The 24,112-nt window shown below is 39.3% G+C and overlaps 1 protein-coding gene across 5 annotated transcripts in view; it reads left to right on the top strand.

The window, feature by feature from the left end:
- Positions 1 to 24,112, top strand: part of KCNMB2 (potassium calcium-activated channel subfamily M regulatory beta subunit 2) — a 303,911-nt gene that overhangs the window by 265,445 nt on the left and 14,354 nt on the right. For all 5 annotated transcript variants that reach the window (XM_061415448.1, XM_061415432.1, XM_061415455.1 and 2 more), the window contains 3 exons: positions 1,884 to 2,006; positions 19,253 to 19,423; positions 22,353 to 22,548. In XM_061415448.1, the coding sequence (XP_061271432.1) occupies positions 1,951 to 2,006; positions 19,253 to 19,423; positions 22,353 to 22,548 (423 nt within the window). In that variant the 5' untranslated portion in view covers positions 1,884 to 1,950. The remainder of the gene's footprint in view (positions 1 to 1,883; positions 2,007 to 19,252; positions 19,424 to 22,352; positions 22,549 to 24,112) is intronic.

Here is a 24,112-nt window from a genome sequence, read left to right as displayed (position 1 = left end):
CCACTGATTCTGAGTATATGCTCTGAGTCCTAGGTGCTTCGTGTTTCCTCCAGCAATATCAGCATCATCAAGAGCCTACTAAAAATGCAAAATCTTGGGCTCCCTCCCTAGACTCACTTGAATCAGAATCTGCATGGTCACAAGATCTCCAGATAAATCCTGTGTACATTGAGAATCTCTGGGCTAGACTATAACGTATCTTTCTCCAGAAAGCACAAGGATTGGAGACAAGCAGACATGGCTCCACCTTTTCTAAATGTGAGCAAATAGCTCAGTCCCCTAAAAGCATTATTTGTAGCCTGGAAATAATAGCATTATCTATCTTGAATGGTTTTCAAAATATAAACATCACATAGATATTGGTATACACATTTCATGACACATACATAGATAATCTATGCAAATTGCCTGGCATGTAGTAGCTAATATAGCGTGTGCATGCTCAGTCACTTCAGTCATGTCTGACTCTTTGCAACCCTATGAACTGTAGCCTTCCAGGCTCCTCTATCCGTAAGATTCCTCCAGGCAAGAATATTGGATGGATTGCCATGCCCTCCTCCAAGGGATCTTCCCAACCCAGGGGTGGAACCCAAGCCTCCTGTGTCTCCTGCATTGCAGATGTGTTCTTTACCCGCTGAGCCACTGGGGAAGCCCAGATATAATATATAGTACTTAATATCATTTCCAGTCTCATGCTTACCAATAATATTATGCTCAACCTAAAGGAAATCCATGATTGACCATGCATTCATGAAGGAATCACCTTTCCTCCTTTTCTATATTTATTAAATATCATTTTAACTTTTATATATGTGACTAAGAGTGTTATGATATTTCATATTTCTAAATTCAAGATGAAAGAACTAATCCCCAAACCATGTCATAACCAAAAGAACACAACAGTCTTCTAACATCTTGACTCCAGATCCTATAAACCTGGCCCTTAGGAGCAGTGAATATCTGCTGCCACTGATGCCATGATTTTCTCAGAGGCTCAACTGCAAGGGATGAACTTTCAGCTTTGGCAACAGCAGAACACATTTAAAAGATGATCTGTCATCACTAACATGTCACATCTGTCAGCATCAAGGAAAACAGCTTGAAGAGGAACAGAGGAATAGAACCAACCCTGAACCAAAACTTTGGAAAAATATAGAATGCTAAACTGGACCAAATATAGAGAGTTCCCTGCTGGTCCAGTGGTTAGGACTTGGCACTTCCACTGCAGGGGACACAGGTTCAATCCCTGGTTGGGGAACTAAGATCCCACATGCTGCACAGAGTGGCTAATAAATAAGTAAAACTCTACCATATTATATTTTTGGAGGAGATATCTTGGAGGGAATATGATAATAACATCAATTAGAAAACATGTTTCCCTAAAGGAGTGTCTCTTCATCCTAGCAATGCATTAGAAACAACTAGGAAGTTAAAAAAAAAAAAAACTGAATGCACATTTTTGAGGGAGAGATTCAGCCTTCAGTATTTTTTAAGATTCCCATTTGACTTAAATGTGCAGCCAGAGTTGAAAACTGCTGCACTACAGAGAGAAACCTGGTCTTATTTAAGATGGTCAGTCCACCGAGATTTATTGGTGCTATTGATACAGAGGGGTTACCTAGGTGACACTAGAATCTGCCTGTCAATGCAGAAGACACAAGAGACATGGGTTCAATCCCTGAGTTGGGAAGATCCCTTGGAGGAAGGCACGGCAACCCACTCCAGTATTCTTGCCTGAAGAATGCCATGGACAGAGGAACCTGGTAGGCTACAGTCCAGGGTGTTGCAAAAGTCAGACACAACTGAAATGACTGAACAGGCATTGATACAAAGTTCCCCAAACTTTAAGTAATGGCTTTAACTTCAGTGTGTATCTCTTCTAGGTCTTTTCGCCACTCCTCCAGGACTTCCACCATAAGGAAAGAAGCCCCTGGACCAACATCCTCTAAGATGTTTATATGGACCAGTGGCCGGACTTCTTCATCTTACAGACATGATGAGAAAAGGTAAATCACTGGGACTCAGGGGGCTTTTTGGAATCATTTAACTAGAATACACAGAAAGCCCACCAAAGAGACAGCATTAGGCAACTGAGCTTTCTATTTTGCGAGTGTTAAGGTAGAATGGGCTCTGGGTTGAAGGAACAAGGTTTCAGACACTTTGGCCTTCTCCTCCTTGTACTTTCCATGCTCACTCCTACTACATAGCTTTGCAAAAGCTGTTGCCTGTCAGAAATGCCCTTTGGTGGTGGTGGTTTGTGGTGGTTTAGTCGCTAAGTCATGTCTGACTCTTGCGACCTCATGGACTGTAGCCCGTCAAGCTCCTCTGTCCATGAGATTTTCCAGGCAAGAAAATTGGAGTGGGCTGCCGTTTCCTTCTCCAGGGGATCTTCCTGACCCAGGAATTGAACCCGGATTTCCTACATTGCAGGCAGATGAAGGAAGCCCAAAATGCCCTTTACCCCTGCACTTATACACACACTGGTCTCTTGGTTACTTCTATCTCTGTCTTTGGATACCCATTCAATCAAACCTCCCAATATCCTCTTGACCAGCACAAAATCTGTGTTTTAGTCTCCCTTGAATTTTCACCTCCTACCGTCATACCTGGCACATAGTAGATGCTCAATAAATATTGAGCTGAAATGATGAAAATTCTTCAAGGCACTGGACATATGGCAGGGAAGGAAAGCAAAAACTAAGAGAGAATGAAAAAAGGATGGATACATCCAAGGAGCCTTCAAACTCCTTGGAAAAGTAGCCTGGCATTGGGGAGAAATGGGGAGGAGGGGTAAGCAAAAAGATTAAAGGGCAAAGGCAGTGTTAATGAAAGACAAAATGACAATTATTCAGTCCAACCCAGTCTTCTGCCTTGGAAATAAATGCATTCACAAACTTCTCTGGCCATTTTGAATATTTGATTTCTCTTTTTTCTTCTGTGTCTTTTTCTTATTGACCTGGTGCTGTTTCTTGGGTTTAGTGAAGCTAAATTTTAAACACAATTGACTATACGAATATACTGCAACTTAAGCAAGACTCATTTGCCTGCAGAATCTGATAAAAATTGATAAATGGCATTGGGCACAAGAAAAAGGACCTGCAGGAGGTTTACTTGAGTATAAATTCTAATAACTAGTACTTCTATTTTTCCTTTTAAAAATATATATTTCCCTACAGATAAAATCCTTTTAAAATTCTAAAAGCAAAATTGTTCCTCACAATAATTTTGTATTATAGCAAAAGTTTGGAAGCAACTTTAATATTCACAATAGAAAATCTGTTAAATAAATCATAGAATGTAATATGTCACTTAGCAGCTCAAATTGTTTAAGCATAATATTAACTGACAATTCAAGTTGAAAATTGCATACAAACTATAATTGCAGCCACAAAAAATATATATACGTGGGAAAAAGCATGGAAGTAAAAGTATGTTTTCTACTCCTCCATTTTCCAAATGCTTTTTAATGTTATATTAATTATGGAAAAAATAATGACATGATGTTTAAGTAAAATTACAGCTCAGAAGGCAACTAGTGTTTGATCAAAGTCTTGGTACTCATCATGAAAGAAGCACATCAACTGAAAATTTACTGTCTTTGTTCATCACTAGGTTTTCACATGCTTGTTCTCAATGCTTAATCAAGTTATTTTTCATTTGCTTTCAGGTAGCTTAGCTGAATCATCTTTCAGCAAGACTTTTACAATAAGACTGAAATTTGATGTATTATTTTTAAATTCCATATTTTGTATAAAATTTCCTCATTTCTTAAAAAAAAAAATGTCACTACCAGTGATGGTGTGGAAGGCAGAGTTTTCGGCGCCCTATAGGAATGCTGTGACTGTCACAGCCAGTCCTCAGATTTTGAAGGTTTTATCAGAGCAGGTGGAAGCATGGTGCATTTGTTTCACCTTTCATTTATTCTCATTGAGTAACTTAATTAAATATATTTTGCTGTCTATATAAATTTTACAAGCAAAAGGATTAATATTTAAGAAGCAATTACTCTGCACTACATGTTTTCATAAACTGTCGCTTCTAATTTATAAGATAAAGATTATTATGCCCATTTTAAAATTGAGGAAGCTGAAGATAAGAGAGTTTAAGTAAACTTCCAAGAGTCCAACAACTAGCCAGTGATTGAATCAAGATTTAAACCCAAGGTTGCACTCTGTCCCCTTTACCCTATGGCTTGCTGCTAAGCCACTTCAATCGTGTCCGACTCTGTGCAACCCCATAGACAGCAGCCCACCAGGCTCCCCCGTTCCTGGGATTCTCCAGGCAAGAACACTGGAGTGGGTTGCCATTTCCTTCTCCAATGCATGAAAGTGAAAAGTGAAAGTGAAGTCGCTCAGTCGTGTCCGACTCTTAGCAACCCCATGGACTAAAGCCTACCAGGCTCCTCCATCCATGGGATTTTCCAAGCAAGAGTACTGGAGTGGGGTGCCATTGCCTTCTCCAACCCTATGGCTTAGCTAGGCCCTTATCAAACATGAGACAGCCAGAGCAGCAGTGAACAGCCAAGCCCATAGGGGAAAACACTGTCAGAATAGAGTTGAAAATTGTGTATCAAAGGAGATAATAAATATGCTAACATGATATATTGACTATATTTGTGGAATTAAAAGGAGCAAATAATTAGCTTCATATTCTGCACAAATAAGATTCTATAAAATTCTTAAATCACTACTTTTATGGTTGTATTTCCAGAGCATGATTTCAATAATCATGGGATTTAAAATAATTAAAATATTGACTATAAGTAAATCATTTTCAGCAAGCTTTATTTATGGGATGAGGATGTCAAGGTTTATGAAATCAATCTGAATGACTTTGGCCTACAGAGTCAAAGACAAATGGAACAACAGCCAAAGAATACAGCAATAGAATCTGGTACTATGCCAGTATCCTTAGTTTGATGTTGGTTCATTTGTCTATACCTCTTTCTTGACCACATCTCCATCTTCACTGCCTAATTCACAGACTCTTGTAGGACAAGACTCAAACAGCATGACTTTAAATGGCAGCTATTGTTCTGCTTAATTATCTTGGTGGCAGTAGTCATGGTGATAAGGAAGCCAATGATGGCTGATCATAAATCTAGATAATCAAGGTCCTCAAGTTAATTACTTGGAAATAAATTAACTAGGTTATCTGGAACTACTGCCCATAACTGCTTGTAATAATTCCACCCTCAGTTTCTTTCCTACAAACCTGGCCTCTATACATCCAGCTTCTCCAGCTATGTTCCCCCTGACAATCCCAGGGCCCAGGCACTCCACACTGCCTGTTCTGAGACCAGAGCCAAGCCTGTCAGGATATCGGCTTCCCTAGGATTCCTCAAGAGATAGAACATCAGGAAAAAAGCTTATAGGCAGGCAGAGCAACTAAATGGAAGGAAAAGTCCACTGAAAATTTTGAAGCCTAATTTTTATGGTTCAAAGGAATCTGAAGTCAACTTTACATGTTTTTCAAAAATGTAAATTTTTTGAATTATTTTAATTCAAAGCCAGTCCTGTTTTTGTGATCATCTGCTATATGCAAAATACTGGTTTCTATCCTTGTGCTCCATTTCACATGCCCAGCAATGTGAAGGAATACTTTTCCTTCTTTGATCAAATTTCTTTGTTAGGTGAGCCAATGTTATTCTCTAAATTACAGGAAGCAAAATAAAGTTTTGCTTTAAATAAATAGAGCTACAGCAAAATAAAGTTACAGCAGTAATAACTATTAGAGAGAGGTTATTGACTAAGGATATTACCACTGAGTTCATAAAATATTCTTTGGATTGCTTCTATTAAACGTTGAATTAATATAAAGTAACATTTATCACATGCTAACATACAGAGAGAGCTTTCCAGGTATCGCTAGTGGTAAAGAACCTGTCGGCTAATGCAGGAGACATTAGAGACTCAGGTTCAATCCCTGAAGATCCCCTGGAGGAGGGTATGGCAATCCACTCCAGTATTCTTGCCTGGAGAGTCCCATGAACAGAGGAGCCTGGCAGGGTACGGTCCATAGAGTTGCAAAGAGTCAGACACAATTAAAGCAACTTAGCACACACACAAAACATACAGAGAATGATGACAAAATAAACATCTGAGTACCCTTCACTAAGATTAAAAAATAAAACAACTGGAATTTTTGAAGCCCCTGAGGATGCTTCCTAAACTGCGTCCCCATCCCTGCTCCAGCCCCCACCCAGAGATAACCACCCTCCTGTTTATTATTCCCTTGCTCTTCTTCATGAGTTAATCACATCTGAATGCTTAAACAATACATTGTTTACTTCTGAATGTTTGAAGACTTTATACAAATGGAAACATACCATATGAATTGTTCTGCAGCAGGCTTTTTTCACCAAACATGATCCCATGATTTATCAAGTTATTGGTGCTGATGTGAGTAGCTGTAGCTCATTCTGTCTGCTGTGTAGTATGCCATTATATGAAGATACCACCATTTATTCATCCAGTCTACTGCCCATAGATATTAGTGTTATTTCCAGTTTTGTACTGACAATGCTGCTGTAATACTTCTTGTGCATCTGCCTATGTACATATATACAAATATTTCTTAGGCTGTACACCTAACGAAAATAGTTGGTTCAAAAGTATGCACAGCTTCTACTTCACTGCACAATGCCATCGTTTTCCAAAGCAGTTGTAGATGTGATTCCATTGCTCTCGAGTTTGGGGGTTTTCAGTTCAGTTCACTCACTCAGTCATGTCCAACTCTTTGCAACCCAATGGACAGCAACATGCCAGGCTTCCCTGTCCATCACCAACTCCCGGAGTTTACTCAAACTCATGTCCATTGAATCAGTGATGCCATCCAACCATCTCATCCTCTGTTGTCACCTTCTCCTCCCACCTTCAATCTTTCCCAGCATCAGGGTCTTTTCAAATCAGTCAGTTCTTCACATCAGGTAGCCAAAGTATTGGAGTTTCAGCTTCAGCATCACTCCTTCCAGTGAATATTCAGGACTGATTTCCTTTAGGATGGACTGGTTGGATCTCCTTGCTGTCCAAGAGACTCTCAAGAGTCTTCTCCAACAACACAGTTCAAAAGCATCAGTTCTTCAGTGCTCAGCTTTCTTTATAGTCCAACTCTCACATCCATACACGACTACTGGAAAAACCATAGCTTTGACTAGACAGACCTCTGTTGGCAAAGTAATGTCTCTGCTTTTTAATATGCTGTCTAGGTTGGTCATAACCTTTCTTCCAAGGAGCAAGCACCGTTTAATTTCATGGTTGCAGTCATTCATACATCTGCAGTGATTTTGGAGCCCCACCCCCCAAAAAACAAACTCTGTCACTGTTTCCATTGTTTCCCCATCTATTTGTGATAAAGTGATGGGACCAGATGCCATGATCTTAGTTTTCTGAATGTTGAATTTCAAGCCAATTTTTTCACTCTCCTCTTTCACTTTCATCAAGAGGCTCTTTAGTTCTGCTTCACTTTCTGCCATAAGCATGGTGTCGTCTGCATATGTGAGGTTACTGATATTTCTCCTGGCAATCTTGATTCCAGCTTGTGCTTCATCCAGCCCAGCATTTCTCATGATGTACTCCGCATATAAGTTAAATAAGCAGGGTGACAATATACAGCCTTGACATACTCCTTTCCTTATTTGGAACCAGTCTGTTGTTCCATGTCCAGTTCTAACTGCTGTTTCCTGACCTGCATTACAGATTTGTCAGGAGGCAGGTCAGATAGTCTGGGATTCCCATCTCTTTAGGAATTTTCCGCAGTTTATTGGGGGTTTTAATTTTTATTTATCCAGAGGATATTGTGCTCTTAATTCTCATTTTTCAGATTAATAAGGCCATGTGTACTTCCCTAGTTCTTTCCTGTGAAATGCCTGTTCAATAACGTGGCCCATTTTTCTACTGAATTTTTGTCTTTTTCTTATTGATGTAGGAATTCTTTATAAAAGCCTCTATTTTCTTTAATTTAAAAACTTAATAGAAGATAGAATGTTAACCATAGAGAATGGCTGAAAACAAAATGAGAGAACTGTAAGATAAACTGAAAGAAATATCTCAAAATCCAGAGAGAAAGTATAAAGAGATGGAAATCATAAAAAAAAGGATCAGAGTTACATGTGAATAATAAGTGTTCCAGGAGAAGCAAAAGAGATGGAGGAGAGAAACAGCAATAAGACTTCCTTTCCTGACAGTATAGTAGACCAAATACTGAGACCAATGCTCCTGCAGCAATAATTTTAAATGCTTATAAATTATAAAAAGGGGCTTCCTTGGCTCAGTGGTAAAAGAATCTGCCTGCAATGCAGGAGCCACAGGAAATGCGGGTTCAATCCCTGGGTCAGGAGGATCCCCTGGAGGAGGGCCTGGCAACCCACTCCAGTGTTCTTGCCTAGAAAATCCCATGGACAGAGGACCCTCTTGGGCTACAGTCCACAGGTTCGCAAACAGTCAGATACAACTGAAGTGACTGAGCACACATGTACATACATAAACTATTAAAAACTTTTGTTAAGTCTCTGTTAACATTTTGTCTGTTTATTGTGTACAAATAGCTTCTTCCAGTTTACTTGTATTTTCACTTTATGATATCTTTTCATAGACAAAAGTTCTTAATTTTAGTATGATCTCAGTCAGCAATTTTCTGAGCATTCTGAAATCCCTTCCTATCCCAAGTTCAAAAGGGTAGGCTCCGGTACAGGTAATTTACATACAGCCATAGGTTTGCCTCTCACAACTAAATCTTTAATCACCTGAAGTTGATTTTTGTTTGTGGTGTGAACTAGGCACCTCTTTTTTTCTGTATGGAAAACCAATTGCTCAGCACCTTTCGTTGAATAGTTTTTCCTTTCCACACGATCTAAAAGTACACATGTATCCTGTATTAGGTTTCCACACATGCATGAATATGTTCCTTAATCTCTATTCTGTCCCTCCAGTCATTCTGTCTACTTCAGACAAACACCACACAGGAGCTTACCAACTTTAGCATGATAATGCGTCTTGATTTCTGGAACAAAAGTCACCCGCCTTGTTCTTTTGTAATCAGGATTGTATTTGCTACCCTTAGATGTTTGCACTCCCATATACATTTTTAGAATTAGCTTGTCCAATCATTCCTATCCTACTTCCCAAAAAACTCTTATGATTTCTTATTGAAATTTTATGAAAGCTATTACTTAATTTGTGGTAAATTTCTGTCTTTATGTCACCAAGTCTTTCTCTGAATATGATTCTCCAAACGATTTGTATAATATAGGTAGAACTTACCTATAAATCATCAGAGCCTGCTATTTCCGTTTTGAGGATATTTTGTATTGATTCAATTTTTTAATGATTTAGAACTATTCAGATTTTCCAGTTATTTCAAAGCAGTGTCAATAAGCCATAAGTTTGTAGGAATTTCCTTATATATTTGAGTAAAATTTCCCTATATATTTGAGTACATTATATATCAAGGTTTTAAAATATCCTGCTATAAAGTTGTCTTTAATATCCTCTATCATCTTTCTAATTCATTCTGTATCTATATCTTTGGTTTTTAAATGCCTGATATTTGAGTCTTTTCTAGTTTTTTATTCTCATCAGAGGTTTGTCCATTTCATTAGTCTTTTCAAAAATTAACCTTTGATTTCATTGATTCTTTAATATAATGCATCTTTTATTCCATTTATTTTTACTCGTGTTTATTGTCTTCCTTAAACTTTCTTTTAATATATTCTATTAATCTTTTAATAACTCCTTACGTTGGATGCCTAGCACATTAATTTGCAAGCTCTCTTCTTATCTAATATAAACATCTATGTAGTTCTAGATTATGTAGTTCTATCTGTTTTGCTTTAGCTGTAGCCCACATAGTTGATCTATATGGGTTTTCTTCTCATTCAATTCTAAACGAATCCTAATTTCTATCATGTTTTATTCTATGACCCATAAGTTCTTTGGAACTATATTTTTATAATATTTTTAATTTTAATTTTAAAATTTAATATTAAATTTTTTAAATATTTTTATTTCCATATGTAGAGTCATTCTAGCTATTTTTAAAATTATTTCTATCACTGTTGCACTGCTGTTGCTACTGCTGCTAAGTCGCTTCAGTCGTGTCCGACTCTGTGCGACCCCATAGACGGCAGCCCACCAGGCTCCCCCGCCCCTGGGATTCTCCAGGCAAGAACACTGGAGTGGGTTGCCATTTCCTTCTCCAATGCAGAAAGTAAAAAGTGAAAGTGAAGTCGCTCAGTCATGTCCGACTCAGCGACCCCATGGACTGCAGCCCACCAGGCTCCTCCATCCATGGGATTTTCCAGGCAAGAGTACTGGAGTGGGGTGCCATTGCCTTCTCCGACTGTTGCACTAGAGCCAAGTAATGTGGTCAACACAAAGTCTCTTCTCAAAGGCTCTTTAGGTTACAAGGATATCCTATCTTATGCGAATGATTCACATAATCTTCTATTCCTCCTATATTTTTCACTAAAGAATTGATTCAAATGTAATATGTTAATGGATCAGGTAAAAAGAAATGAGGATTAGATATTAAAGTATCATTGGGAAATTGATCTGGTAATTTAAAGGCAGCAGTAAAAACAAAGAACTTCTACTTTTGTTTCCATAATTTTACTCTCATCATTATTCTCTTATCCATAAAGTACTAAGATTTCCTGTGAATTAATAAGCTGACAATAATAACATTAGGTTCATAGACAAAACCCTTATGTTAATTTTTATGACTCTATTAAGCATGACTGTCATTTGTTCCCATGAGCACATTTCTCCCAAAGGAACATATACTTTAAAAGAATGAAAACAGAATAATAATTAATCAAATTGGACCATATATATATATATATATATATATACCTACTAGTTCAAAGGAAAAAAAAAAAAAACCATGCGATCTGGAACTAGTAGAAGATGAGGTTATACACACATCTCAAAAACACAGAAGACTTTGGCGGGCAGAAGGCAGAATAATAGCTGTTTGAACCCTTGCCACTCCCAGCTCGACCATATGAGATGACAGACCGAGTGCTCCTGGAGCAGAGATACATAGCAACTCTGCCTCTTTCAGCTCAGCTGGCATTCAGCAATCCATTTCCCCACAGATTCACTTCCTAGTACCTAACAGAAGGCACTTTTCCTTGAAGTCTGGAAACTAAAGCTCTCAGTGCCATTGAAGTTTGACATTTTTCTAGAAGGAATACTAAATACATTAGCAGTAAAATGCAGTGGGTGCTGATAGGAAGAGAAAAGCCAGGAGTCTCTTCTAGCCATGGTTCTCTGATTTATTTGGTTTCACTTGGCCATGGAGCCTCCCTGTGCTGGCTGCCTCACAACCTAAGCATATTGAAGCCATTTCTAGCCCACATAAAAGGAAAATACTTTGTGAGTATAATAAATGCAAGAGACTGAGCTTACAAAGGTGAATGCATTCTGGCTCTCACTTCTGAGCAGCTCAATATTCACTGGGCCAGAGAGGCATAAATATAAACAGTGTGCTAAGTATTACGGTTATTATGGTTATGTTTCTGAAGGGCCTCCCTCAAATACACATAATTCTTTATTCACACCTTCCTTCCTTCTCTTTCCTACACCTTCCTGTGCCCCTCACCTCTCTGACTGCTTTGTGACCCTTGGCAGACCTGTCTTCTTGCCCTTTCCTAGTTCTAAAACGCTAGCTAGGTTTTGTTTCTCTGACAACCTAAAGAGTCTCATTAAAATCCACAGTTCATGGTTATACAAATGATGTCTGGATCTAAACTTTCGTCTCCTCTACCACCTCTTTTTTTTTCAACTCCTCTTTATCTAACATCAGAAATGCTGGGAGAGCTTCGGAACCAGTCTCTTAGCCTCCAGGTATAAACCATCCCATACGGTCAACCACACTAACATGAGGCATCTTTCCAAAGAAGCAGATCCCAACCTCTTTGGCACCAGGGACTGGTTTCTTGGAAGACAATTTCCCCAAGGACTGGGAAGGTGGGGATGGTTTGGGGATGATTCAAGTGCATTATATTTACTGTACACTTTATTTCTAATCTAATGTCACTGCTGATCTGACAGGAGGTTCAGGTCTGCAGCCTAGAGGTTGGGGACCCTTGTTCTAAAGTGCAACCTAATTATATCACTCTCTTACTAAATTCTTCTAGTGGCTCCTCCACCTTCAGAAGACATATAAGACCCTTTATCTCTGAACCCTGCTTATCTAATGAGTTCACTACCTGTCATCCTCCACCCACTGGATGCTGGAATCCAACCACATTCAGCTACCCTATCCTCTCACGTTCTGTCTGGATACTATTCACCTTATCAATTGTTTGCTCATTGGAGACTTAATCCAGTCTCTTACTGGACCCTTTAACCATCACCACTTAAACCAAGTCATGGCCACATTGGTTTTATTAAACATAAATTAAAATCATTTATGCTCATAAATCAAAACATTTATGCTCATAAATCACAGTCCTGAGTCAATAAATCCATCACCAATCCACCAGTTGCCCAGTTCAAGGAATGCCCAATACAATGATAGCCATTTTGCCAAATATTAATCCATTTGCAAATTGACCTTTTTGGTGAATTTATCAAATTTAGTTATGCACCAAAAACACAGTTCTATGGATTAGCAGGGACCAAAAGGCTTCAGGGAACCCAGATTTGGGGCCTTCAGACCCTCTGTTTCTCAGTCTCTGCAATCATTGTCCCTCCGTCTCTCTGCCTGTCTGCCCTTCTGTCTGTGTTCCAGACACCCTCTGCCTCCAGGCTCCCCTGTTCTCTGGTCTTCCTCCCCTTTCCCCACCCAGCCATGCCCTACTGCTCTCTGTGTTCTTTGTTTCCTTTCCTCTCTGCCCCTGGGTTTCCCTCTCTCTAGGATCAGCAAGTTCGACTGCATTACGCTGATTCTGCTCTTCATTTTACCCCCAGGAGAGGGTCCCACCTGCTTTATCCAGATCCCTCCTGTTTCAATAACAGGACAAGAGCAGAGACAGATAAACATTTTGTTATAAGGACAAAACTGTTGTTGTTCAGTTGCTACGTCATGTCCAACCCTTTGCAACCCCATGAACTGCAGCACACCAGGCTTCCCAGTCCTTCACTGTCACCTGGAGTTTGCTCAAACTCATGTCCATTGAGTCAGTGATACCATCCAATCATCTCATCCTCTGTCTCCCCCTTCTCCTCTTGCCCTCAATCTTTCCCAGCATCAGGGTCTTTTCCAAAGGACAAAATAAAACTGTACAAATAAAACAATAGAAACTTCAAAAAGATATTAAAAATTCCCACCAAAATCAATGACTGTATTCTTATGAATAGTTAAAAGAAACAAATTTTTGTTAATTGATAAAGTTGCCAAATCTGTCAAAGTAGTCAATGTGAAACTTGCCACAAGAATTTCAGTGATGCTAAAATGTTAGCAAAACAGCAAATGACTCTAAAAAGGACTTGAAAAAAAAATCATTATACATGGAAAGGTTCCCAAGTGAAATGCTACATTTTTGCTATATTAGAAGAATATATTCATACACAGATTCCAAAAGATACATCTATGAATATATTCATAAGAATATGTTTATAAAGAGAATAAACCTCCCTAGGAAACTTACTTAGCTTTAAAAAAAAATCAAACAGATCTTAAAATACTGTTAAAAAGAACATATTCATAAGAAGAATATAATTGAATGTACTTTTAAAATATCATTTAAAAATATTCATAAGAAAATATATTCATATCAATTTACTATACTTAAAACAATGCTCGTTAAAATAAGTCTTTTTCAAATCTGTGATTAAGTGGGCAAATTATTCATTTAGCAAAGTAATCCTTCAATAAACTGGCAAATGGGCTAATCTTGTACATCAGCCATTCAGTAACCGAAACTTCATCAAACTGGCCCCTAGCATGTTGACTTGCTTCCCTTCTGTACTCACTATAATAAATCTCCTTATGATGCATTGTAATGATTGGGTCTCACCCAACTCCCTCAGGACATCTTATTCACTTTGTATTCCCAGAACTTGGCAGAAAATGTTTCATCTTATGAAGACTAAAATGTTGACAAATGAGTAAACAAATGAATTAATAAATGACCTTTACCCTACCTTAACCTGAAGTTTTCTTCCTGCAGGCTAAATACCAAGGTAATCTGAATTTAAATGGGTAAGCCCAAAGAGAAAAAAAATTTTTGCACATTTCACATTTTATGTCCAAGTTTGTAAATGTACAGCCTCATAAATAATTTGCTTATGAATCATAGGAATAATACGAATCATAGGAATAATATCAGACTTTAAGCTTCTAGTAAAATATGGAACTTGAAATAAAATCGTATTGTGTTGACTATTTCTTGGGGTAAAAATATAGCTTTATTGGACAATCAAAATTTATATGCAAAATATTTTATTATACTTGAATTGGCCTTGTAGTTTTATGAATAACTCACATTCTCCCAAAGGATTTGGGCAGGATGCTCCATATATATGTAGAAAAGACTGCACATACGTGCTATTCATTGTTGCAAACACATTTAAGTGTTGCTTTGTATTCACCATATTTATTCATGGTTCAGGATGAACCATGAAGCCACAACTGCTCCAACAGAGCTTAAATATACTGCTTTTCCAGGACATATCAAGGCTAGATTTCCTTCAGACTAACAAATTCAAATTCCTGCTCTGTACCTGCTGTTGCATATCCCTCATATTTGAAACTGATTTTGTAGTTGTGCCCCATACTCATCATTCCTCCTTAGAGGTCTACTTCAGTGAACTATACTAACCTTCTCTTATTTCTCCCCCAACCCCCTCGTAAGTAGATTCACAGAGAATAGACACAAAGGGTCAAAGAGAAATGAATCATCCACTCTGTTAGTCGTAGCAGTGTGTGCGTGTATGCTAAGTCACTTCAGTCGTGTCCAACTCTGTGCAACCCTATGGACTGTAGCCCACCAGGCTCCCCTGTCCATGGCATTCTCCAGGCAAGAGTAGTGGAGCGGGTTGCTATTCCCTTCTCCAGGGAATCTTCCCAACCCAGGGATCAAACCCATGTCTCCTGCAGCTCCTGCATTGCAGGCGGATTCTTTACTGCTGAGCCTCCTGGGAAGCCCCCATAGTGGCAGAGTAACAACCAGTATACAAGGCTTCCTTGTATGAAGCATGATGTTTAGGCCTGATATCCAAAATATAACATCATGTTCCTTCCCCCAGCTCTGAAGACAACTCGGCATGGGAGGGGCACCTCACTAACCCACTTAGTCTCAGACAGTGGGCACTCCCTCCCCAACCTGGGGCTTATAGAAGGCCGCTTATACCAGGCCTGAACAAAGGCAAGTGCAAGAGGATAGGGAAAGGATTGTGCCACAAGATCAATAAACAGTGATCTTCAAACCAACAAAAGGTAGACAGGGCCTCTGACAGTCAGGATCTCATCTATCTCACCAATCAGATCAGTCACTCCTCACCTGAACTCAGGACACTATGTCTGTCAGGGAGAAAATCTATAAATGAACAATCAGCCTCTCCCTTCTTAGCCAAGGCAACAAAAGTCCCCTCTTGGGAATCCTGAAGAACAGGGAAATAAGGACCCCTGCTGTAACACCCTCTAGCATTTCCCCAGTCACTCAAGCTAAGTTCTTGAGCATAAATCTAAACTATACCCTTTTTTTCACTTCCTCGTCATCCCCTATATTTTATCAGTCACCAAGTCCTAAAGTTTTGTCTCATAGATATTTCTCCATACATCCTTTTCTCTCCATCTCTCCCACCTGATTCCTACATCGTGCCCTCATCATCCTTTGCCAGCACTGCAGTAACAATGCCCTAATTCTTTTTTCTGATTTAAGTCTGGTTCTGTCTTTAATCTAATCTCCACTCTTCAGCCAGAGTGATCATTCTGAAACTCAATTCTGTCATGTCACCCTCTACCAGCTTCCCATTAATTAAAGGGTAAAAGCCAAGCTCCTTAAATGGGCTACAAAAGCTCTTCATAACCTACTACCTTTCCAAAATTACTTGCCCCATTTTCACTGTCCCACACTCATCCTACTAATGGTAAAACTGGTATGGTTTCTTGCAGTCAGCAAGTAGTTGTAAATCTCCATCCTTTGTTCATGTGACTTCTTCTGTCTGAAATGCCCTTGGCTTCATGTCTCATTGGGTTAACTCTGATTCAATCTTGAATATTCTGTTTAAGGCATTTCTCCTCCAGCAAGGCTTCCCTGACCTCAGTCCTTGCTCCCTGTCCTCATCCCTCAGGCTGGGAAAATTATTCCTCTTCTACACTCACTCTGTGAATGGCTCTGGCACTGAGTTTACTACCCTGTGTTGATTTTTTTTTTTTTTTCATGTCGGTCTTCCTATTGGGTAAGGGCCACATGCCCAGAAACTAGAGATTACTAGCACTCAAAATAAGTTTGTGGACTATGTATTTTCTATTGCTTCAAATCATTCATTCATCCTTTAACTTATCCATTAATTCAATTATCACTTACTGATGAATTTCATGAGTATGTCCTATCTCACTCACCCAGGTTCATTTTGCTGAATAATATCCTGATTTCCCAGATGTGTTTAGCCTGCGTGGAAACCAATCATTTTCCCTCTTCTCTACACATTCCAAAGCATGTGAAGAACATTTGTTAACTATTTCCAAATTGTGATTTGTTTTTAAATTACCCATTTGAATCATTTTTATATGCTTCTTGTTCTAGTGAGAGAACTGACTGATTACTCTGCGTCTCTTTATGGGTATAGACTGGCATAAGTGATGCAGTGGAACAGCCTACTATTCTGTATCTGAGACTGTGCTTCCTCCTTTCTGGCTTCCACCTGCAAGAAATTCAAATCTCAGTATAGTCATTAGAATTAAATACATGTTGATAAATAACAACAGGGAAGTAACATCAGTTTATTATTTTACAGCAGGTCTTTGAAGCCATTCAGACTGCCTTTTCTTGTTTCTAAGTCTGGCTTTAGATGAATGGGCACTGATTTTTTTTTATTCAGGTTCATAGAGAATAAAGTTTAAGAGCTTTCATATAAATCTTATATTTTCCAAATAAAATCTCAGAAAAGAATGGGGAAACTTAGGGAATGGGTGGTGGCCAGTCTGTGGAAGTCAGAGGCAGGGCAAACCAGCTTGTCCAGAAGCACTGGGCTTGGGAGCTGGAGAGTAATGAAAATGACAGGCTCTCAGAGCTTCTTCCTCATCCACTCGATGAGGAGAAAGAATGGCCAAGAGTGACTGAGAGTAGGGAGGAGCTGGGAAGGCATGGCCATGAAAAGACGAGGAACAAAGGCCTCTATTCAGCTATGATCCTCCTACTACAAAGGACCCACTCCTCGAGGAAAAAATTTGTATAAACTATATCATGAAGAAAACTTTTAAATAATAATGACAATAAGCTAATTGGTTAATTTTTTACTTCAGTAACCAGATTGATATGTGTGTGTGTTAGTCACTCAATCGTGTCTGACTCTTTGCCACCCCATGGGATTCTCCAGGCAAGAATACTTGGGTGGGTTGCCATTTCCTTTTCCAGGGGATCTTCCTAACCCAGAGATCAAACCCAGGTCTCCTGAATTGCAGGCAGATTGTTTACTATCTAAGCCACCAAAGAAAATTAATATATACTCTTCCTTAAACACTTTTGGAAACATGCTATGTGGGTGCTCTCACCCTTCTGCAGGGAATCAAAATATCTTAACAACCAGCCCAGAATGAACATGCCACCAGAATGTATGCCTGCTGTTAACTCCAGTAAGGCCATCCTGGAGCATGAAGCTGAATAGAAGCCCCAAATATACATACAATTATACAAATAACAGATATCTCTTTCCTCCTCTGCAAAGTTCCACATTGGATTCTAGTTCTTTTTCAAGCAAGCAGAGTGACTTGTCATGAAAATTTGAAAGGAAAATCTGAAGTCTGTCTCATGCAGGTTGACTTTTCATCTGAGGATTAAAATAAAAATGGCATAAGTTTTTTCCTTCATTTTCATCATTCTATCTGTCCTCCTCTCTGTTCCCGGGCCCTGAAAACTGGCCACTCCCCCACCAAACTCAGTCCTGCACCCTAAAATCCAAAGCTCCCTTCTCAAAACAGAAACCGGAGACGATCCCCATGGCTCCTTGCTCTCCTGCCTTCCCAGAATCCCTGCCTTCCTGCCTATACTTTTCCCATCTCTCTCCCACCAGCCAGCACCTCCAGCAATTTTTCACTTCTTTTCTGCCTTCTCCTTCAGACCTAGTTTCAAATTCAACCCTCCACTAAGAAGCTTTTTACTTCATTCACTCCTTTGCCATTCTGTCTTTTAGGAATTCTTTGGAGAAAACAGCAGTTTGGGATGTTCTGATGTCCATGTCATAAAGCTGTAGCTCCCCACACCATTTTTATATGGGAACATTTGTTAAATACTTCAAGTCAGTCATTCTCCACCTACTTATGTCATCTTATTTAACCATAACAGTGTAGTTACACATTATATCCACTTTTCAAGGAACTAGGAATTAGAATAAGGAAGTTGTAGAGCTCACACAGCTAGTAAGCCATGAAATCAGGTTTTGAACTAGGAGACAGTGACTCCAATCTGTTTTGTTTTTTTAATCATTGAAAAATTTTACAGATAGTAATAAAACTATCCAAACTTTTGGAGTCTGGCCTTGATCTGACTAACATTTTTGTAAACTTGCTTAAATGTTTACCATACAAGAAAAGAAGGCTGGGTCACCACTGGACGTCTCCACATTTCTAACAAATCTCAAGTCAACAGAGCTCTAAGCAACCCTATGCTTAAAAATGTTAACCAGACTAAATTCTGTCTATTACTACTGAGGGAAAGTAAAACATTAATTTGATAGTTTCCTGATATATGTTGCCATTTATTTGAAGTAATGTTCCATTAGGTATTAGGGCTATAGAAAGATCAGTGATGATCAGCTGGGAGTTGGCAAAGGAAACAAACCCAAAGCATTATCTAAACAACTGAGGGCACTGCTTTCTTTCTTCAGACTTAGAAAAAAGAAAAAGTATTGACAGCTAGACATACACCCCAAGTAAAGATGGGAGACTTGTTTCTGCTCAGGGTTGGGCATGTGTATGTGTTGGGATGCAGTGGTCACGTGCTGGGGTCCAACTGCACTCAGGCAGGTTTGGAGGGCCCCTCTCGATCTCTCTGCCTTGGGAAGGCCTGTGCAGAGACTTATTCTTTAGGGCTGTAGTGACTAACTGTGAACTTCATGTAAAACTGTATTATTTTCAACCTCAGAAATATTTACCAAAAAATCAGGGACCACGACCTCCTGGACAAAAGGAAAACTGTCACAGCACTGAAAGCAGGAGAGGACCGGGCCATTCTCCTGGGACTGGCCATGATGGTGTGCTCCATCATGATGTACTTTCTGCTGGGAATCACACTCCTGCGCTCATACATGCAGAGGTAACACCCCTGGGTGCTTGGGATGCTGTCTTTTGTCTTCCTTCTCCATCCTCCCACACAGCTTACCAATTCCGAGGTCCTCTTTCTTACCTTCTTTGCTATGAACCACTTAGAGCAGTGCCTGGCACATACTACTGTCAATGAAGTTATCTAATAATAACGATAAAAATAGCTCTATGTGTAAACCACCTACTATGTGCCAGGGACTTGCCGTACATTACTTTTTAAATTTTCACAACTATTCTATAAGGTAAGTATATATATACTCATAAAATTAGCAAAATTGAGGTTCAAGAAAGATCTAATATGCAGTGTCATTATTGTTGTTCAGTCACTAAGTCATGTCCAATTCTTACAACCCCATGGACTGGAGCCTGCCAGGTTCCTCTGTCCATGGGACTTCTCAGGCTAGAATACTGAAGTGGATGGTCATTTCCTTCTCCAGGGGATATTCCTGACCCAGGGATCAAACCCAGGTCTCTAGCATTAGCAGGCGGATTCTTTACTAGTGAGCCAGCTTTAGTATTTGGCAGGAAGAGCCAAGGTTCAAACCTACATCCTGCTAATTTCAGAATCCCTGTTCTTGGCTCTTAACACCTCTGTCCATTCTCCACCCGCGTTCCTTTTCCTCCACAGCCCTCTCTTCCATCACCCCACACACTAGCAGTTCTCAGCTGCACATTTCAACTTCCTGAGAATCTTTTTAAAATATTGACACCCAGGCCCCACCACCATCATTCCATAATGTCAGATTTAATTGGTCTGGAGTGGGACCCAGTCACCAGTAACTTTTTAAGTTCCCCAGGTGATTCTAACAGGCTGAAAAACACTGCTATGCACTTTTTCAAAATTAATAATCTAGTTTTATTGGGGGGTAATTGCTTTACAATATTGTGTTGATTTCTGCCATATATCAACATGAATCAGCCATAGGTATACATACGTCCCCTCCCTCTAAAATCTCCCTCCCACCTCCCACCTCATCCCACCCCTCTACATTATCGCAAGGAGCTCAAATCTGGTGTTCTTCTAAAATAACAGATTTTGAACTTTTCTTATTTAAGTATTTCCCCTGGGTTTACCAAACAGATAGAGACAAACACTGAGTTGGCACGTGTGTTCCCCCTTAGTAAGCCACGAAACTCCCCAGTGTTTCTAGCTGTTGTCCATATTGGACACTCTGAGCATGGGAAAGCCCAGCATTGCTTAACTAATCAAGAAAGTCTCATGACGCTTCAGTTTAAAGAAATGAGGCCCTTTCAAATGAAAAACTGAGGTTTCAATCCAAAAGAGAATCAAACCATTTTGTGGCATTCATTTCCCCACTTAAATTAATACTTTCATTTTAGAAGCAAATCTAGTTGAAACACAGTAATTTGCTAAAATTAAGGCGTCATCTTTCCCATTTATGGCTGCTCTACTCTTTCTCTGATGCTTTCAGCTCTACTCCTTCTCAGTGAAGGCATGGATGCCTCGGGCCGCAGAGTTCACTGATTCCAAAACCGTTTTCCAATACTCACAAATGCTTAGCACCATCTAAGACTTTTTTTTTCTTCCTTGTATAAGCAAAATCTGACCACTCAAGTCCCCAGAAAATTTGCCACACCAGAGGGGGTCAGGGCTTGAATCCTGGCTCTGTACAAAATTGGACATGAAAAGGGAGCCTTATTAACACATGTCCAGCAAAAAGAAGAGCTATTAATCTGCAAAGAAACATGCTATTTTCTAATCACTCTGGTAATCAGTTTATATCCAGAAGTGAAACATCGATTCGGGGTACATTACTTCCTAATCACAATTATTACTCTTGATCACAAAATTATAAATAGTTTAGAATGAAAAGCTGACCAATGGGCAGCTCAAGGGGTTTTCTTCGTTTGTTTGTTTAATCTTTCTAACTGAGAGGTCTCAGGACATGGATAGGAATCCGCTAAGCTCATATAATAGCCTCTTTTCCACTGTGGGGGAGCAGTGCAGTACCACACAATGGGCCTGGGCTTTAGAGAAATACAGGACTGGGTGGAGTCACAATTTCCACCACCTAGGAGCTATGTGTCTTTGCACGCATTTGACTTCTCTGACCGTCAATTCACTCTCCTTTAAAAGAATTTCATATCCAACATATAAGACAAAAAAGACAATGTATGTAAAGCATCAATTAGGATGAAAGGGGTACAATAACTGATGGCTCTTGGTATAATCAAAAGGTGAAGTTATCTTTTCTCCATTTTTAGGAAGACCTTAAAGAAATGCATCATTGCCCTTTCACCTATCGCACCAGACCTTAAGCCCCTCCACCCTTCCTTCATCTCTCCTCCCCTTCTCCCTTACATCTTCTCTGCCTGCAAAGTAGGCAGGCATTGTGAGGCGAGGACCAAGGCATGACAGGAAGCAGGTTACAACGTAGAAATGCAGGGTGGGTACAGGCTCTGATGTAAAAAGATGCTGCCTTACCCTTACTGGTGAATTTTATAAGGAAAAAAATCTAATTTAAATCAAGCATTGGAAAAGATGATACTATATTTGATAGAAATCATTGGAAAAGTTTTCAGATGCCAGGCAAAATTTATCTATGTTTATATTGTAGTTAGCTTGTGGCTCAGCTGGTAAAGAATCCGCCTGCAATGTGGGAGACCTGGGTTCAATCCCTGGGTTGGGAAGATCCTCTGGAGAAGGGAAAGGCTACCCACTCCAGATTCTGACCTGGACAATTCTATGGACTGTATAGTCCATCGGGTTGCAAAGAGTTGGACATGATTGAGCAACTTTCACTTTGACAAAGCTGCTCTATGCAAAGGCATACACGTTACAAGTAGGTTGTATTATAGATTTGGAAGATTCTTCAGGTCAAGGAACTGACAAGTGATCTCCTCTGCTTCCAGTTTCTGTGCCCTTAGCATCTGTGCTTACTCTTCTCCTCTCTATGTAGTGTATGGACCGAGGAGGCTCAGTGCACCTTGCTGAATGCATCCATCACAGAAACATTTAACTGCTCCTTCAGTTGTGGTCCGGACTGCTGGAAACTCTCTCAGTATCCCTGCCTACAGGTGTATGTTAACCTGACTTCTTCCGGTGAAAAGCTCCTTCTCTACCACACAGAAGAGACAATAAAAATCAATCAGAAGGTAGGAGCTTGGCACACACTGCATCTCATTCACCCTCATGTAGCTCCACACCAGTTCATCTCTCTCTGTAGTTCCTCTGTGCCAGCGTTTCAAAGCAAACATGCCACTACAAAGTCGACCTTGCCTCATCCAGTCACAGAGTTCATTGCACTACTTGACCCTTGCTTGAGAAACATTTATTTTCTGTGCAAGTCATGGTCAAACCAGTCCCCATTGTGTAGCAGTGAAGGTTTAGCCTTTACATCCATTTAGAAGGGTAAACATCATATCCTTATTGATACACAAATAGATTAAATTTTTCAAAGCAAATGTGAAGCTTAATCAGAGTTATATAAGCCAAAAAAAAAAACAAAAACCCAACAGGCATTTGTCATATACCTGGGAACCATGGAGTTAAATTGTATTTTGCTTTCCCAAGGTCATTGTCACTTAGTTCTATGGTCTTGGAGATGTAACTTAACCTCTCTGAGCCCCAGTATCTTCTTCTCTAAAAAGGTAATAACAATGACCATCTTGCAAGGTCATTGTGAGAATGAGAAGAGAGTACAGAGAGTGCCCAGCAAAGCACAGGCAAGACCTTCAATCCATGGTCACAGTATGTGTGCCTGTGCCTATTTCTTCATATATGTTAGGTTCATCGAGGCTGAATTTTCCAGCACTAATATATTCAAATGCACCTGTTAAATGTTTAGTATCTCTGCATTAAAGCTGCAAATAAAACTTGCATTTAAAAGGTCTGGGATAACCAGTAAAGTGTCAGCAGAATCAACCTGCCATTATCAATTTTAAGTTAAATACATTGTGTTTTCGATTTATGGCAGCAGTATTTTCATATGCCAAGACAACCTGATGCCATTCTCTAATAGGACAATTGGCCCTCGTCACCAGGATACAACTCTCACAACTTTAGTCTTTCTTGTAAAAACTCTACAATTATCAGCAGTTAAATGATACAGATTATATGTATTGAAAAAACTCAATAGCTGTGGAGCATGGTACTAGAACATAGGATTTGCTTTCTGATATATTAACACAAATAAGGAAACCCTTGCCTTTTGGTTACATTAACTTAAAAGAATTCTTGCAAATATCTCTGAAGACACAAGGTCAGCTCTGATTTCATTTGTGGAAAAGAACACAAACAATACCAGTCTTAATCCTATTCTACAAATATACATAGCTAGTTCTCACACAAAATATGTTTTTCGAGATCCCTCAAGTCAAGTTTTTAAATAAAAACTGACCTGTAATTATGGATACTTATAAAATTCTCAAATCTCCAAGAAATTGAAAATTGGCCAAAACTGAATAGACATGAAAAACTGAAACATATTTCCATTTTCTTGTCTTGATGTTTTATTAGTACAGCCCTGTGAATGCAATATGTAAGCTATAAACTGGGAGTGAAACTACCATAGAAAGTCTCCGCTAAAATTTTAGAACCAGTATTTTGTCTGCCGTCAGCATGATACTAGGTCATCGTTTAGTTTATTTACCTTGTTTTTAACTGTGAGACATGCAAGAAATGACAAAGTGCAGCTTAAGCACCTATAGAGATCCTCTA

This window comes from Bos javanicus, chromosome 1 (genome assembly GCF_032452875.1).
Source record: "Bos javanicus breed banteng chromosome 1, ARS-OSU_banteng_1.0, whole genome shotgun sequence".
Taxonomy (NCBI): Eukaryota; Metazoa; Chordata; class Mammalia; order Artiodactyla; family Bovidae; genus Bos; species Bos javanicus.
Note: the sequence above shows the minus strand (reverse complement) of the source record. Positions and strands in the feature narration are given on the sequence as shown.